This window comes from Thermobia domestica, chromosome 11 (assembly GCF_964235325.1).
Source record: "Thermobia domestica chromosome 11, izTheDome1.hap1.1, whole genome shotgun sequence".
Lineage (NCBI taxonomy): Eukaryota > Metazoa > Arthropoda > Insecta > Zygentoma > Lepismatidae > Thermobia > Thermobia domestica.
This window is the reverse complement of record NC_137464.1, coordinates 214,615,899-214,634,146: the sequence shown is the minus strand read 5'-3', so window position 1 is coordinate 214,634,146 and position 18,248 is coordinate 214,615,899. Positions and strand designations below refer to the sequence as shown.

The following is an 18,248-nucleotide window of genomic DNA, read 5'->3' as shown; positions in this document are numbered from 1 at the left end:
TCATTTCGTTCAGTACCAAGGCAATGTGAGACGTGGACCTACAGCTTAACGTGGGATCTGAATGGGGTTTCTAGATTTTTCAGAGTAAGAAAAGGAAGATTTTTTATGATTTTAAGAGTGAAAAAAGGAAAATATGTGATATTCAGAATTTACGTACAAGAAGCATATATTTAATTCCATTTAGTAGCGAAGAATAATTTTAATTGAAAACTAGGCCAGTTTGATTGAAAAAACTCCAACACATAAAAACACAGAAAAGTATGTTTGATTCCCAATGGGTGCTCATGTGGTTCGGGTCCCTCGTTAAGTTGTAGGCCCTCATCTCATATAACCTCGATACTGAAGAAACGCTAAACTCAAATCTAACCAGCAAATATATTACACAAATCTTTCTCGTTTTTCATTGTATTTTAATGAAGATTTTGCATCTAATAAGTCCCACATCACTTTTTTATAGTTCAAAAGATCCGTGCAGGACGTATTGAAATACACAGCCACTTGGTTCTGCTTTTATTTATTCACAGTAGCTTGTCTTCCTAAATATATATATATATATATATATATATATATATATATATATATATATATATATATATATATATATATATATATATATATATATATATATATATATATCACGATTGACTGAAACTTTGATATAATCGAAATGGTGTGAACAGACAAAGGCTAAGATGCTAAAAGCAAATTATTCTTAAGAATAAGGTTCGGGTGCCTGTTAGACGGTTAGATAGGATATAAAAACGTCGCACTAACTTATAAAAACATTTTAAAATTTTTCAGGATTAACGGAAGAAATCGTTTTACTGGGAGAATGAAAACGTATAACGTAAAAAAATACCAGAAAAACTATAAAAATCCCGGGAATGGCAACCCTAGATCAGAACCACATGATTTCGCATTGGAAACTGCATCCAGATTTCCCGTGCCGTAGGCGCGTAAGCTATTATATCAATAAGAGTAGTGTTTTTTTTTTTCCACCTCTTTTTAATCTTTGTTTAGTAACTAAGGAAAATATACTTCTTGATTTTTGTTATTAAGCTGTTTTTTTAGAGAGAATTTGCAAACGATAAGAAAAAAAAAATATTAAGGTTTAGAGATCCCTGTTCATTTAAAGAATAGATATTGTTGGATTCCTAAAGATTTTGTATCATGTAATGAGTAGAGAAGCAAGATTTTTCAGAACTAGAAATGGGCCACCTTGTTGGATAACGATATAAGTAAGGGTCCAAAAAATATCTTTGTTTATATACTATGAACTTTCATCAATCTTCTATACTTTATTTTATAGAAAAGAACATCACTTTTCAACATCTGTAAATTGAAACGTAAATCATTCTGGGTTGATCCGTTAAAAAATACATTTATTCAGATATCACATAAAACACAGAGACATTATAAAATTGCTATACATTTTATCAATTGACAATTCAAACGTGTCATATATTGAGAATTAAACGGAAAAGGAACACAATAGCTTAGTAGTAGGGAACTTACTGTTTAGGTAAAAGATTTCAAGTTTGATTATAGGCCGTTACATTTATGGACAACTTCGGGGTCCCTGCCTTTTTTTTTTTTTTTTTAATTGTTTTTGTCCTTTCATCATTATTCACTTCCAGTCAACCATCCATCTTATTTAATGTAGTGGAAAGTTAATCAATACTTACGTCAAATAAACGAAGTTAAATAGAATTTAAATAGAAGTTTAAAAGTATATTCTGATATCAACTTAAAGGACTAAACTGATACATGTGTACAAATATTAAGTTGGACTGTTCTTGCTATACGTTTGTCGTGTAGTAATTGCAAAAAATTTCAGTGAAAACTCGTATTTTCCTCTGCGGTGTTTTAAAGCACTTCATGGCTTAATGATTGTGATATAGAAGCATCAAACAAAAGGATTTCTTTTAGCAATAAAAATTTCTTCCAACAATTTCTATACCTGATATTATCAGTACCGATAACATTCGCCACAGAATCATGGGCATTAAAGAAATTATTGTATAGGAATTCCAATTTGTACTTAGTCTAAAATAACTAGTGGAAGTGTGCCGACGAATTGTATCGTGTGAAAAGTGAAAAAATGAAATGTATACTTTATGGACATTTATGACAAGTCAAAAGCAGTAGAAAATTTAATCAATGTGACACGTTATTCACAAGTATAAGATTAGCACGGTTTATAGTCTTCAGGTGACAGCCATATAGTCAGTGGTTTAATGGGACTGGAAGAAACCGGAGCATCGTTCCGGAAAATATTTGTCAGTGTTGAAACCAAGTATGAGTCTATACAGAGACTGCTAAATTGGTAAGGCGAGGTTGGTAACTTTTTTTTTTTTTTTTTTCAACTAAATTACTGTGTATAGAACAGCTGCACGATTCTGGAAAATTTTGAATATCAAGAGAAGTTTCAGAATAATTCCGTGAAAGTTAAAATATTTAAGAGTGCAACTTTCGTTACTAATAATGTCGAGGTATTTGTGCATATATTTTTATTACTGAAAACAAAATATATTGATACTTCTTACCACAACGATTGATGCCTTGTGATCTGATGAGTTTGCAGTAGATACTTTAAGAGAACTCTACTGGAAAAGATAGAAGTTCCTATTGAAAATTTCGGCAATTACTAAATGAAACGTATACTAAGTCCAAGGATTTATTGATGTTCTTTGTTAGCGTTGCTTGTGTCACCAATAGAGGTAAATTTAATTATTTTCCCCTCTTGCTAGAAAACAAACAATAGATTATTACATTGCCTTAAATGAAAACTGACCAGAGTAAGATATTGTGCCTGATGAAGGCAATGATACATTGCTGAAACTTTAGCATTATTATTTATTAAAAGTGTTCGGTTTGGTAAGGTTTTATTTTTATGTAGGATTATTACAGTTTTGATTTATGTGTCGGCTTCTATTTGCAGAGGAATTCAATCGTAAAATTTTAAATCCAGATTTAGAACATAATGATCTGGTAAATTTGTACAAAGAAGCATGGGATCTATTTAGCGTATACTTTCGTCCTGATTCGCCTGATAGAATTAACTTCGGAGAAGATATCGTAGAAGAAATGCGACAAGGTAATTAATATTTATATATTTAAACTTTGCAGTGGATTTGCTACAAATGAATTTCATATATAACGAGTGTCACAACCCAAAGCTATGAGTCACTATTAATCACAAAAATAATAATATAGTGTATTAATAATAATATAATGTTCGTTATTTTCTGGCTCTTTATTGAATTACCTACGACAATTTTAAGATCTTTGTATGTAAGAGCTTTGTATTGAAGAATGTCGTAACTAAACCGTTTTTGGCTTTGCATAGACATAAAAATTTCATGATTTTAATTAATTTCTTTCTCTTCTCTAATTCTCAAGCTTATACCGTAGTGGAATATTGCACAATAAGGTGTCAGATTAATATTTAGATTTCTATTTCATAATTCATATGGATGTCAAAAAATATCAGAATGATCTTTCATTTCAAATAATTGGAAGATCTAAGTAATAATGTACAAAAAGCTTGACCGAACTTCAAAAAATTGATACAAGGGTGACTCAAAAGTTTTGAATTATTTCTATTACTTGCTTGATGGGTCAGGTTACAACGAAAGTTGCCTAACATTCAAAAAAGAGACTAGTACCATTTCTCGTTTGAGACGAAGAACTCCTGCATTGCATCTTCCACTTATCGCGAGCCATGGAACAAATGATGATCTGAGGATGTAAGATTTCTGTTATATGTGGATGTGGCTACAGTTTAATTCCTCCAGGGTCTTGGGAGCTGAATCCTAATAATTCGATAGGTATGAGGTTTTCCGTTATCTTGTTGCAAAAGTGTTCGTTTTGTGTTCAGCAGTGCAAGGCATTTGTAGCATAAAATGGTATATAGTTACTCCAACTATTCAGACTGCAGGTTAGCATGGTTCGTCTGAAATGAATTCGTAGTGAATTATCCCTCCGTAATTCCATTGGACGTAGATCATCAGCTTGTTCTCGAAATACTTATGTTTGGCGACAGGTTCCAGCACCTGACTTGTTCAATTGCTGCTTATGCACGTTAGGTTATCGGGGGAAAATATTCAGTTATTATCACACATTAATATTATCGTCAGAAAACGCATATCGCACGGGTTTTCCAGTTGTTCATCTATACTTGAACTGGGGTCGATTCTGAGGCAATTCCGGATGCTTTTACCGAGGGTATGAAGATGGTGAACCACATTGGACTGAGAAATAACGAGCTCGTCTCTTAACAATTCTAGTCGGAGAATTTGCCTTTATAACCTCGAAGAGGTTCTTACACGCGAGAGAAGTTCCTTGATCTATTTGATAGTTGTTCTGATCAACTGCTCCACATTTCACTCAACAAATATTTCAGGTTGCTTCCGCCACGTTGAACCAGTTCGACTTCGTGAAACAAAGTTCCCAATGTAGGCTTTGTTGCACCTTCATCTTTGCGACTGACAGTTCACACATATGATGCAGCACCGTACAACCTTTTAGGGCACGGACTGCCACTAACTATAGTCATGAGCACCTTCGAGTAGTAGAACTTTTTCAGTCACTTGACATACATGTCGCAAATATTATTTGTAGTTACAATTTCAAAACTAACTAACTACTCACTTCGCATTATGCGTTATTCGTTGTCAGGTACTTTAAAGCAAGTTGAACTGAGGTCATATTTTGATCATAATATTTGTTAGAAATTATCCTTTTTTTCTTTCTTTCTTTATTTATTTATTTGAATGATTGATTGATATACGAGGGTCATCCAGAAAATAAAGACCGTTGTACAAAATGAAAAAAAAAGAAAATATTTATTGGGAAAACATTTCTATTACTTGAAGTTTCCCTCACTTCTCTACATAATCACCACCTTCATTTAAACATTTGTCATATCTGTTCACGAGCTTCAAAATTTTCATGTTATAGATTTTTGTCGCAAGTTCATTAAGCCAGGCGGTCACTGCATTCTCCAGCTCTCTAATTCTTGAACATTTCACACCATTTTCTCCCATTCTTTTGTTCATTACATTATCACTATATACTACTTTCAGTTGCTGGTGGATTTCTGTTGTTGGTAAGAATTGCCGGTAAGAGGTTGTAGGCCATCATTCTCCAAAACAAATTAAGAAACTATGACGGTGAATAGAATTTGAGAACACATTGTATCTATTTCAGATAACATTAGTTCGTGTGAAAATCGGTGGAATTTTGCCTAACTTCTTTATAGATCTGGAGTGGAAAAAACGCCACTCAAATTCATAGTATTGGACCATTTCGGGCAGAAAGAAAGCATAGCCTACGAAATACTGTTCATAAGTATAAATAGTGGATGTAAGTGCGACTTGACAAAATGACGCACATATACGTCTTGAGCATGTAAAGATCACAGTTAGTTCTAATCTGGCTGTTTTTTGCCCTATTTTATGATAGTAGTTACACTGTAAAATTTATTTTTAAATACGTTGCTGAGGCCATCTTTATTTTTACAGTACTACTTGGACCAGTAGAAAATGTGATAAAATTAAGAACAACGACTCCATTGTTCCAGGCATACGAGTATGCGTACAGCTTGCTAGAAAACTCTTTATGCCCACTGTTCCACCAAAGCGATGATGTAAGTAGTAGTTCTCAGTAATTCGGTATTCTAATAGTAATTTTAATATCTACAACAATTCGTGTTATTTTCTTCAGTAATATGTTTAAAAAAAAATGTGAAGCTTTTCTGGGTCTGTTTTGCACGCTGTCAATTAAAAAACCCGAAACTTTCTAACCAATAGGTCAGTGCATTCTAAGGGATTAAAATAAGAGTAATTATGGTGAATTTGTAGCCTTGAAAGTTGTATCTGCAAATTGTAAAAAAGTTTTGAAATTACCTGCCTGATACATATCGGATAGGGAGGGAGGCAGAGAAAGAGAGAAAGATAAAAAAAAATGTTGAAGGGCTAACATAAAGCATTATATTCAAATGCTACGACTTAACATTCGTGTAATGATGTGTATCAGTGTGCCCGGGCGGCAAGTCGCCATGGCATGGCGACTGGAAATACGAGTCTGTCGTCTTTTTTTTTTTTTCCCTTAGTGTTCTCAGTTTTTACCTACCAGTAGTTCAGATTTTATGTGCTTGGATGGATTAAAAACAAGTTACGAATAATTCCTATTAAGTTCAAAGTTTTCAATTTACCTTGAATCTTAACATGAATGCCCACCATTAGAGGATTTTTATCCATCCATAAAAATGGACAGTTAAGATTTCAGTGCTTAAACTACAAGATATGTACATGGACAAGAGAAGCACACACTGTTACTTTGTAGAACTTCACATATATTGTCTTCAGTTGCTACTATTTTTGAAGTAGACTAAAGTAAGCTTGTATTTTTTACATTAGTAACTAAAATTTAAGGCCAAAAGATGTAGGTCTATGTATCAATCGGATTTGTATTAATGTGTAGCCGATTTTAAGATTTGGAGCGTAGATCTTCAGAAAATTTTTCGAGCCCTAATCTACACTATGCTGCTAATATTACCTTTCTCATCATTAATTTCGGAAATTGCAGTATTATAGAGATCACTCATAGGTTAATGGTTAATGTCCCCCCGTTTGGTGTAGTACATCCGGATTCGATTCGTAGTAATGGCTCATGTGCAACGGTAAGCTGTAGGTTTACGCTTCGTGCTATTCTAGTATTCAGAAGTGATACTAATGTGGAAATAAATATAGAATTAACTGTTGATATGTATTTAAAATTGATTAGTTTGTTTGTAGTTCAACGTCCTTTCCAGCATCAAAGCTGTATGAGACGTTGATACAACAACTTAATGAGAGAGGTCTGAATAACGTGAATTCCCATTGAGGATCGAAATGGGTCTAATTTGTTAATGTTTAATTTATTATTTGTTCTTGATTTTTCAGTATTACACATTTCTTTGTGGGCGAAGATTATCAACAACTTACAATAAAAGTGGCTCAAGGTATGTATATAATTCAATTTATTTTTGTCATGTTGTTGTAATAATGTTTTCTGGAAATAACTGGCTGATCCTACAAATCATTACGAAAATGAAGAGCTAAGAAAATTTTAAATTTAAATGTAAATATTGGACAGAATAATTTCATGGACACAAAGATTTGTTTCTCAAGTGAATTATTACATATTTCAGCTGTACAGTTCTTCTCTCTGACTGTGACACATTATTATAATTGGAAACAGTTAAAGAAAGTTTATATGAATCATTTGCAGAAATAACATTATTGGGTTTTACTTCAGATGTTTGGAGTTCGGTTTATATTTCGTACACTTCAAATTCACATTGAAGTAATTAAAAACAAGAAAAATAAAATAATGGAATCAAACAAACAAAACGTCAGTAATCAGTTAACAAGAAATGCTTTTTGAGTTAAATTTGAATTTGATTTCGTCAGTTAATGTTCTTAAAAGTATAATTTGATTGAGTAATGTTTGAATTCTTCCTGTAATGTTTTTGCAATATTTTAAATTGGTAATATTTTTAGTTCTCCGCTGGTCCAAGGATCTCCAGCAAAGGGGAGGTAAATAATTAATATTAATTTGTGTTAATATATAGTAAGTAGTAGCTTTAGCTGAAAATAAATATATATATATATGCATGATAGATTAAAATGCATGAAGTTACACATGTATGTACGAATCAATATCGCATATATTATTTGTGTGCACGGCAATTCTGTATTTACAGCTTGTAGACAGGTTGTGTAAAGAGAACTGACAAATTATTGCTTTAGACCTATGACTTCAAACTCTTCGTTTGAAGTATTTTGGTCGGAGAACTTTTTATCATTGTTACATCATCTATATATTAAAATGCTAGGTTTATATGTTTATGGTTAACAAAAGTTTATATGTTTGTGGCCAATCCTGCCCACAGTGAGCTCTCGGGAATCATAGGCTCTAGAAGAATGCCGTTTTCACTGATCGATTGCAAATTTTGTGTAGATTGTTCAGTTCTAATTGAATATTTAAAAAGTGGCCGTTATTTCTTTATTACATTTTTAGAGGTACACTGGAAGTGTTGAAATTTAAAAAAAAAGTAAATCATCATATCTTACGAGTTGTATGTTCCCACACTACACATTTGTATATGGGGTTAGTATATCTCTCTGGCGTCTGTTTCATGGCCAAATGATAATAAGAAACGAATAATAGCCATTTCTACAGTCTAAGATGAATCTTCATTGTTTGAAATGTTTTGCCCAATGAACACCATATATCACTGACATTATAATTAATTGTGTGTGTAATGTTATTACATTGCACACATTGTAATACTGTATGCAAGAAGAAAGAAAATAATGATCATACATGAAGCAGAAACTCCAACCGGAAGTAGGCTCAAATCTTGCAAACGGTGCGAGATATTGAAAAAAAAATCGGAAAAAAATCTCCCTTTATGATACTCCTTGCCAATTTTTATCAAAACATCCTTCCTTCACTTGTGTCTGTAAAGGGACATCGGGCGGGCGAGTATTTAATATCATGCTGAAGGAAAGTAAATTATTTATATTGTGGGATGTGGCCTAGTAAAATTCTTTCGTGGGCTAGTAAAATTTAATGCTTATTTGCATTCCTGGATTAAGGTATATGTAGTTTCCAACCTGGTGCCCAAATATCTCTTTTTAAAAATACTTTTTTTCTATTCAGTTTTTACTTTTACTTATTTTAATCGCTACTTCATATCACAAGACGTACTACTTCCGCTTTCCATACGGAGATAAGGACGAAGGTGGAACCTGTCCTTGGGGTGCAGAATTCATATCTAAAAACTGGTTCTCGCTACCTTTTACATTTTTGCTCTGATACTCTTGATAGACAGACTCAGTTGAAAAGAATAATCCCATTACAAACAAACAAACGAAAAAAATCTTCTGATATTAAGAAAGACAAACCTAATTACACAAATAAGAAGAAAGAAAGAAAGAAAGAAAGAAAGAAAAAAAAGCAAACAGTGACCCGAGGGTTTTATAAACTGATAGTAATACAGTAAGACTTTCCATTCTTATTCATAGTATAGTTAGAAACCTAGAACAGCTTCGCTCGCTTAGCTCAACAAAATTAGCCGGATAAATGAATGAAATTGATTTTCATTCTTCAATATTAATATATAGAGGCATGTAGTGTTTTGGATGAAAAATATTTATTTTGTATTATATTCTAGGTCTGTAAGTGTATTACTATTATTGCTAAGATGTTATATGCAAAATGTTAACCGTCTAGGCACTAAAATACAGAATAAGTCAAAAGTCCCTGATTACCCCTTATAAAATGGAAGCGAGTGTATATAGCCGGAATTGATAATTGTAGGAACACGTTAGGCTGAGAGGGAACCTTTATGGTGCGTGTCAAATGAACGGTAGCAACCTTGCTGTCCGCCATTTTGAACCTCGCTTAAAAAAAAAAATGAAAAGGGGATCATGTGATTTATGAAACAGGGCTAGAATTTTAAAAGAAACTCAGTGGTGTAAATAAATTTAATATAACACTGTAATAACTTTGAAGTTATAATCATACGAAACTCAGATTACCTCTTACAAAATGTGTTCAATATGCTGGCCGTCTTGCGCTATGCATGTTTGCGGACGTGTCTCTCAAGCTGTATAAACACGGAGCAATGTCGAAGGCGTGATTTGTGTACATGCATTCTGTTACCGTTGTTCCAAATAAACCAGATCCTTAATCTTTTCACCATATACCATTACCTTTAGGTGACTCCACAGGTAAAAGTCCAATGGTGATAAATCAGGTGATCTGGTAAACCATGACGAACCTGCAGTCCATAATGAGGTGGCGCCTCACCATGTTGGTAAAAATAAGGGAAAGCTGCCATCCGGAGCCGACACTGAGGGAAGAACGAGTTGTTCTAACATGTCCACGTAACGCTCTGCACTTAAGGTGCAGGAAATAACAAATGGGCCAATAATAAGTGTCCCTCAGATTCCCGCCCACATCGTAATTTTCCGTTCACCAACCATTTTACGCGGGTTTGTCCATTGGGGTTATCTAGAGACCAGTAGTAGCGTAGATTTAATTTCTTTACCTCCCCTATAACGTAAAAATTAGCTTCATGGGTGTGCAAATGTTGAATTGCAAAATTCGGGTCCTGCTGCGGTGGTTCCTCTGCCCATTCAAAAAATTGCGCTCTCCGATCTGGGTCATCCTCAGAAAAATGGTGCTGCAGCTGCTGCTTGTAAGGATGCCACATATGCGTCTTTAACACCCTGCAAATGACGATTTGGTTGACGTGGCTAATCGACGTATGATGTGCTGTGGAGACTTAACAAATAATGCGAGTACTGCCGTAGCTGTGCCTTCTTGTGTTGTAGTTGGGGCCTACCTGATCATGGCCAGTCCTCAACTGTACCGTCTATTCGAACTTGGTAGTAACTGTGCCACTTCAACATGCGAAACTGGAGCATGTTGAGGATACCTTTCATTAAAATCACGAGCTACAGTACGGACACTTCTACCACCTCATATTTTGACGATCTCGATGCGGTCAGCTTTGGCAAATGGCGTGGTTCATCACCTGGAAATAAGATATAAATTTGAGTTTCATGTGATAACTTCAAAACTACTACAGTTATGTTAAATCTAATTATACCATTGTCTCTTAAAATTCTAACCCTGTTTCATATATGACATGACCCTCTTCCCATTTAAATTTTTTGAGCAAGATTCAAAATGGCGGACAGCAAGATTGCAACCGTTCACCGGACACGCACCATAAAGGTTCCCTCTTGGCCTAACGTATCCCTACAGTTACCAGTTCCAGCTGTCTACACTTGCTTTGATTTGGTAAGGGACTTCTGACTCACTCGGGACATTTTTTTTTTTTTTTTTTTTTTTTGCTCGAGAAGATACGTTTTGTCCTATTTCAGTGCTTCGAGAGAACCCAAGTTGTAAGCTTAAAACAATAGTTTTATTATTAAGTAATGTCTATCAGGAAACAGAAAGTGTGCTTTCCATAGTCGGGCAAAATAAGGGCGGAAGTATGAAATTTATAATAATTGATACAAACATAAGTGTCTACAGAAGGAAAAATGAAATTAAATCTTTAACACCCCACAGTTATACCATTTAGGGTAAAGGAGATGGATGATTAATGAAAGATTGGTGGTACGAGGAAGAGGAAACAGTACAACCCAAGGAAACCTACGGATGTGATGTTATCCACCACCAATTCACATGCCCTGGGATCGAATTAGGCACCCCTTTCATCAGAGGTGAGGGCTCGATCATTGAGTCACCATGTCCCGCATTTCTGAAGCAGATAGTATAGAGTATACTCGAAGAGAAGTATTTAGCTTCAATAAATCACAATCTCGTCGAAAAAATGAAATGAAATCTTTGAGTTTTACATCCCACGGTTATGCCGGCTAAGCTAAAGGAGACGGTGAGGATTAGAAATGAATGAAATGGTGGAATGAAGAAAGTTGGATGAAACGGGAGAACCCCGAGGAAACTTACGCACACGGTGTTTGTCCACCACAAAGTTGGCGGGAGATGGGCTTGAACCCGGGCCCCCATGCACCAGTGGTGGACGCTGTACCATTGTCACCGCGACCCACACACAATCTCATCGAGAAAGAGAGAAAAAAAGCCATTTAGTCATATTCAATTCTATTGTATTAACCTGATCGTATTTCATTCATTCGTTCGTATTTATTAATGTCCACAGTTCGTTAAAGCAAAACCGTATTGATTTGCTAGAGTTAAATACCTGATGTATATTGAAAGAACAGAAATTCATCTTATATCCAACAATGATTATATAAGAAAAAAGTAATCATTGTTGGATAAAAGGTCAGGGCCTGTCATTTAATTCTAGATATATATATATGCCGTAACGTCCATTAGCAAATAACTTGATATTATAATATTTTTATAATTTTATCATATCTATTCCCTTTGTTTTATTATATGTATCCCTAGTGACCAGAATTAGAAAATAAATAAATAGATAAATAATAATAAAAGGAGGGCATACTGGTTTAGTTTGCAGTTCTCCTAGATAAGGTCGTCGCTATTTATGCTGATTCGTGGGGTTCCTGGTTCCATCTCAAGCCGCACCTAGTGGTTTTCGTGGTTGAAAACACCATGTACTTGGGTTTTGTCGCCATTCTCCCGTTTTCCCTTCACTTTTCTCATTCCACCATTTCATTTATTACTATCATCTTTTCCCTTAACCGCGGTGAATAATTTTGGAACGTAAAACTAGAAATTTCATATTACTTATTTATGCTAGTGTGTCTGAAACGGAAGGCATCGAATTTTTAACAATTTTTAGCAAGTTTTCGAATATTGAAGAATGTAAATTATTGTGGCGCTGTCTGTTCGAAAAATATTAATTGAAACAATTCGATGAAATTTTTCCAAGTGCAGAGTCAAGTATGGGCTAACGAACCCGTATTTTTCCAAATGAAAACTCACGTATGAGGTAACGAACACGTAAACAATTACACTACGAGCAAGAAATCGAGATGCTCTTTTAGGAAGGGACTTTTCTATCTCGTGTACATTTTTTTTCGGGGCACCGAAAAATAAAATCCCTTTAAAAACAGAATATTTGGTCATCCAGATACGAACGTGACAGTAGAAATAAATATAGTACTGCTGTTGATGATATTTAGATATTTTTTGTCATGTTTTTCAACTTAATGTGCGTACTAAAGTAAATGTGTCATTTCAGGTCAAGTAAGAAGCAGCAAGAAGCGTCCGCTGTAGCAAAACTTAGTAGTAAAATACAAAAGATTAAAGGCGTTTTGAAAGCAACACCTGTAGAAGGGCGCGCATTTGATGATGACTCATCGTTAGATCTGGGAGAAACTGAATTTGTAAGTATTATTATTTTATAAGTATTACTTTTCATTTCTTAAACCATATTGCTGTTGAATTTATACTTTATAGGGTGGCATGCTCACATATAGGCCTATATGTGTTTCTGAACTAATTTTGAAGAGTCTTGATTAATATTTTTTCTGTGTACTCTCAGAATGGTTATTATCTAACCTAACGTACCTTTAGACTGTATGAAGGCATTATGGCTTAGAAGTAGAGCTCTTACCTCTGCCTTTTGAGGACTTCTTGGTTCGATCCCAGGTCATGTGAGTTTGTGGTGGACAGCATCGTGTCCGTGGGGTTTTCCGTTTTCTCCCACATCCTCATTCCGTCAGTTTCTTCATAATCTTCACATTGAGTAATCATCCGTCTCCTTTAGTTTTCGGGACACAATTGTGGTATATAAAACTGAAAGTTTTTTTAATGCCTGATCATGTTCGTGAAGTAGGCATATAAAGGCATTTAGCTAGGTCTCCCTTTAGAAAAAATCATTTAAAAACTATTGAAAAACTTATTTCTGGAGCCTGACGATTTTATCCAACGGTTTTCATAGAATATTAGTGTATCGTTTCAGGTGCGAGAAAGCAATTAAACTTGATCGTGATTTCGGAAAATTCATTTAGGTACGACTTGGTGGTTGGGTGGGAATAACAATAGGACCACAGTGAATTAAAATTCAAGGAAATGAGTCTTTGTGGCAAAGACTTGCTTGTGTTTAAGATATTTTCCATTAATATCTTACTTTCCAGCGAATTATGGGCGCTTCAGTTAATTGTTGATAAAATGTAACAAGTTCATTCATTCATAAATAAATAAAAACCAAAGCATATATTCTAACCAAAGCATATATTGTTTTTCTTTACAAACCGTTTCGAAGATTCGTATCATATAAGTGTGAGTAGGAGACTTCGTTTCTTAATTTTTTAACTGAATTGTATGCTTTTGAATGTAAATATGTGATCATTTTTTTTTTTTAACTTGAGAAAGTTTTTAGAAAAAAATGGCACTGAAATTATGATACAGAGAAAGTACTAATATAGTTGTATTGGCTTATTTGTTAGAATAAAGTATGCTTTTGCGGAATATACTTAACGTGCGAATTTGAGTGTCACAAAAATATTTTTGAGTCTTACATGTTCGAGCTTCTGTTCGATTCAGAATTCATCCGTTCCATGCTAACTTTGGCTACTTTCTTTAAGGAAGTAATCATAATGCAGTATTTAGGGTTGAAGTCCGTCAGCAACTAGAAGATCAAAATCAATCCCAACCCTGAAAATTTACGCACGTAATGTGATAACAAAATAATTTTCCCTGATAACTTCCGTAAATATTCTCCGATCGTGGTGCAATATGGGATGCTTTTGCTTTGAAGTTTCCCAATTACTTCCATTGCTTGGCATTAAAGTCGGTTAATAATAAGGGATTACTTTACTCCATCTTGAAAGCTATGTTCCGCGATAATTGCGTAAATTTTCTTCGATTTTCGTGAAATATATATATAAGTGATATATAAATGACAGGGGCTTTCTCCGAGGCTTTCCAGAGGGAATTATTTCTCGTTGTTGAAATTTGAAATTAGGACAATGAAATAACTTCTTTTTTTTAAATTAATATTTCTTGGAATTAACTTACTTTCGTTAAATATAGAATACTGTCTTCTAAGCTTCCTTTGGATAAAAGGATTAATTCACCCCAACTTGAAGAAACTGTTTCAGGATATCTATTATTAAATAATTTCCGATTTCGTTTGAGGCTTAAAAACTATTCATGTTGATTGAGATTGAAATCAGACAAGGTGAAATCTCTTCTTTCTTCCTTCCTTTCTTTCTTTCTTTCTTTCTTCCTTCCTTTCTTTCTTTCTTCCTTCCTTTCTTTCTTTCTTTCTTTCTTTCTTTCTTTCTTTCTTCCTTCCTCCGCTCCACTCCAAGTAACAAGCATTCTTAGTTTAGTTTACTTTCAAAGTTAATTCCTTTATGTAGCTTAGAGTCTCCCTCTACATCTTCAGGAGAAACTTTTTGAAAGGATCGTATGCTTGTATAGTTTCTTTGCCCATAAATTTCCAACTACTACTGTATTAAGCCCTAGGCTTTGAATTTTCCTTAACCAATGGAAGATCGTAAAATAAAATCATGACTTTGCATACACAGGAATTGGCGAGCATTACTAAAATGCTTATTGTACTACATACATTTTTAAAGAAATTCATCTTTGTATAGCTCCGTCAAGACAGTTGTAAAGGGAAATTTTAGTGGAAGTTAAAAAAACGAAGAAAGCTAATAATAATAATAATAATAATAATAATAATAATCGCAGCAGCAGCAGCAGTAGTGTGTTTTCTGTAAGAACATACGGATATAGTGATTCTCTCAGATACTGGTACAGAAAACATGTAAAAATCGAAACCGGCAGCACTATAATATTAATTTACTTTTTTTTTTTTTTTTTAAAACCTATTGCCATTAAAATATCTTTTTGGTCGTGAAAACGAGCAGAAATTTAGGTTCGAAAACTAAAAAGGTATAAACTTCTATAGGAATTTCTAAAATATTTTGAAAATATTGGGCAAGTTCGGAATACTCTTAGGAACTTAGGCTATTTCAAAACTTCACCTACCCTATCCTGGAACATACCTTACCTAAAAACAGTATATTTTAAAATATTAATGCTATATGTGTTATATACAAAGCTATGTAAATGCTTTTCTTTTTGAAGGCTGAGGAACTTACTCTGACTGAGTCTTCGTCGTATAGAGATCTGAATGCTTGGAGAGTATCTATTCCAGCTGTGAACACAAAAGACGACTTGAGTGGAAAGCAGTATTTTGTTTTTATTATTGATATCCAAAGAATTGATATACGAAATGAAGGTATGCGTTAGTAGTATAAATTAGTTTAAAGATTAACCGTATCAAAACCTAGAGATTTAGTCCTTCTATAAAGTTTCAATTTTTTGTGAACCTCTTAAATTAATAGATGGTCCTGAAAAATCGGAACTTCATTCTTAAAACTAAGGAAAATCATGATCAGAGGACTGTCCCAACAGTTAGCTTTCTGAATACATTAGCTATTTCAGGTAGTAATATTTCGTAAATACAAAAACGTTGTTGGAGACCGAACTCATAGACCACATATTAGATCTATACTGTGTCCACTCACTCCTCTATTATTCTATAATTATTCACAATAAATTTAATTATATATAGTGTAATATTTATCAAATGATTGAGCGAGGATTTTAGGATCTAAATTAACTTCAATAATATATGTTCAAAAAGCATATATTGGTGTGTTGAACAAATACCAATATCTTAATTTATTCCTCTGTTTCTCAACCTAAGTCTTACAATAACGAGAACTGAAATTGATTAAAATTTCCAATTTCAATTTTGATTATTTATAGAAGTAATAACCAATGATATTTTTTTTCTAATGAATCAATCAGTGGTTCATAATTACTTTAGAGTTGCGAACCCCTTTTTTTTTTACTTTTAAGGCAGTGTATGCCTTTAAATGTTTGTATCTGTGAAGTAATAGTAGTCGAGAGGAAGGTAGAAGTATTAACGGCAATTAAATTACAAACCTTTATATATGTTATAAGCATACAACACACAGTACATATGTAGGTAATCCATGGTTTTACTTAACGTCTTTTATAAATTGAGATGTAAATAATTGCACGAACTACCAATTAGGAAACACTGAATTAGACAATATTGATACTAAGATTCAATTTTCAGTAGAGTTAGAAGAAGACAAGTCCTCAAACTTTTTGGATTTAACTTTTCATAGAAGCAAAAATTCATTTTCACAACCTACAAAAATACATCCTCAGTTGTTTTTACATTCGTAAATAAATCTGTTCTCTCAATTCTTAAAAAAAAGATATTCTTAGATATGTTTCTTCTAATGTGTAATGGAAGAGCGAAATTAACAAAGTTTTCGAGTTAGGAAAACAATAAATGGGTATGATCCTGGTATTCTACAGCTCAGAAGTTTATACACTCCAATTTGGAAAAATTGAAACCTCTAGAAAATATGGATCTCAATTCCCATATTAGCTAGTCTTCATTATAGGGTAAAGAAAAGAGTTCAGAAACATAATTTAAAACCAGGTTTCAAAAACCTCTACTTAATACGGAAAATACTTGTAATAGGTTATAAACAATATTTTTTTTAACCAAGAAAGTTCTGTGCAGTGTATAAAGTAAAATCTGTATGTGGTAGCATTTCGACAGGTCTGTTGACCAAAGGAAGATATGGTTTGATTAAACTTAATATAAAAACTTGAATCAAGGAATACATTGGAATGCCAAAGAAGAAAACGCAGCAATATCAGGTTTATCTAAGCATTTATTTTGGCATACACATGTGTTAAGAACGTATATACTTTGCATGAGTCAGCTTCAGAAAAAGAAGGAATACATTTGAATGATTCTTTCATTTGTGGGTTGTAGCGCCATGGAGTTAAGTGTAATATGACATAAAATACAAACGCTTGAAAACAGATATAGGTCGTGGATAGGCTCAGAAATGATATTTCTTTCTTTCTTTTGATAAAGTCTTTTAGTAAATTAATTTCAAATTAAGAAAACATCGAATCTGTGCTTTTAAAATGATTGGAGAAACAAAAACTGTAAGTGAGATTATTACAATTTAATGTTCTAATAGTGGAATACATGCACAGAATAATGGTACGTATACTAAAGAAATATGATAGATGAATTCAAGTACAGAATAGATTTTTCAGGTTAATTTTACCTCATCAGAGTAGAAGAACTTGTGTTGCGAGTGCATAGTAATTTAGTTTATTTCGTATATACTAATGAAAAAGGAAACGACCGATTTTTTTCACACACCAGATCCTCTATAACACACAAAGAGTGAAAAAGTGACTGGCTGAACCGAGACTCGAACCTGGAACCTCCAGCATACCATGCCGATGCGTCAACCATTACGCCACCCAGTCCGCTTCTCAGAACAGGCACTCACTCTCCAGGTCGGCACTCTCATCTTGAACCACCTAAGTTGTACTACAGAACCCTGCTGTGATTTGACAGTCCTGTGTCCATATACAGATTATCTCATGACGGTTGTGATTTCATATTATACCAACGAAAGAAGGAAATAATCAATTTTCTACACACCAAATCCTCTATAGGCCCGAAGCGCCGACCTCGCTAGTGAGAGAGTGAGTGGCTTTTCTGGGAAGCGGACTGGGTGGCATAGTGGTTAACACATCGGCACAGTATGCCGGAGGTTCTGGGTTTGAGCCTCGGTCCAGTTAATCACTTTTTTACTCTTTGCGTGTTATAGAATTCCCACATATAGAGTCTGGTGTGTAAA

The 18,248-nt window shown here is 33.9% G+C and overlaps 1 protein-coding gene across 5 annotated transcripts in view; it reads left to right on the top strand.

Annotated features, from left to right (window-relative positions):
* Positions 1 to 18,248, top strand: part of LOC145664722 (sorting nexin-14-like) — a 245,233-nt gene that overhangs the window by 191,359 nt on the left and 35,626 nt on the right. For all 5 annotated transcript variants that reach the window (XR_014127514.1, XM_081731601.1, XM_081731600.1 and 2 more), the window contains 5 exons: positions 2,942 to 3,097; positions 5,526 to 5,650; positions 6,948 to 7,006; positions 12,758 to 12,902; positions 15,619 to 15,772. Coding sequence is in view for 4 of the 5 variants with exons in the window: in XM_081731601.1 (XP_081587727.1) it covers positions 2,942 to 3,097; positions 5,526 to 5,650; positions 6,948 to 7,006; positions 12,758 to 12,902; positions 15,619 to 15,772 (639 nt within the window). In the remaining variant the exon portion in view is untranslated. The remainder of the gene's footprint in view (positions 1 to 2,941; positions 3,098 to 5,525; positions 5,651 to 6,947; positions 7,007 to 12,757; positions 12,903 to 15,618; positions 15,773 to 18,248) is intronic.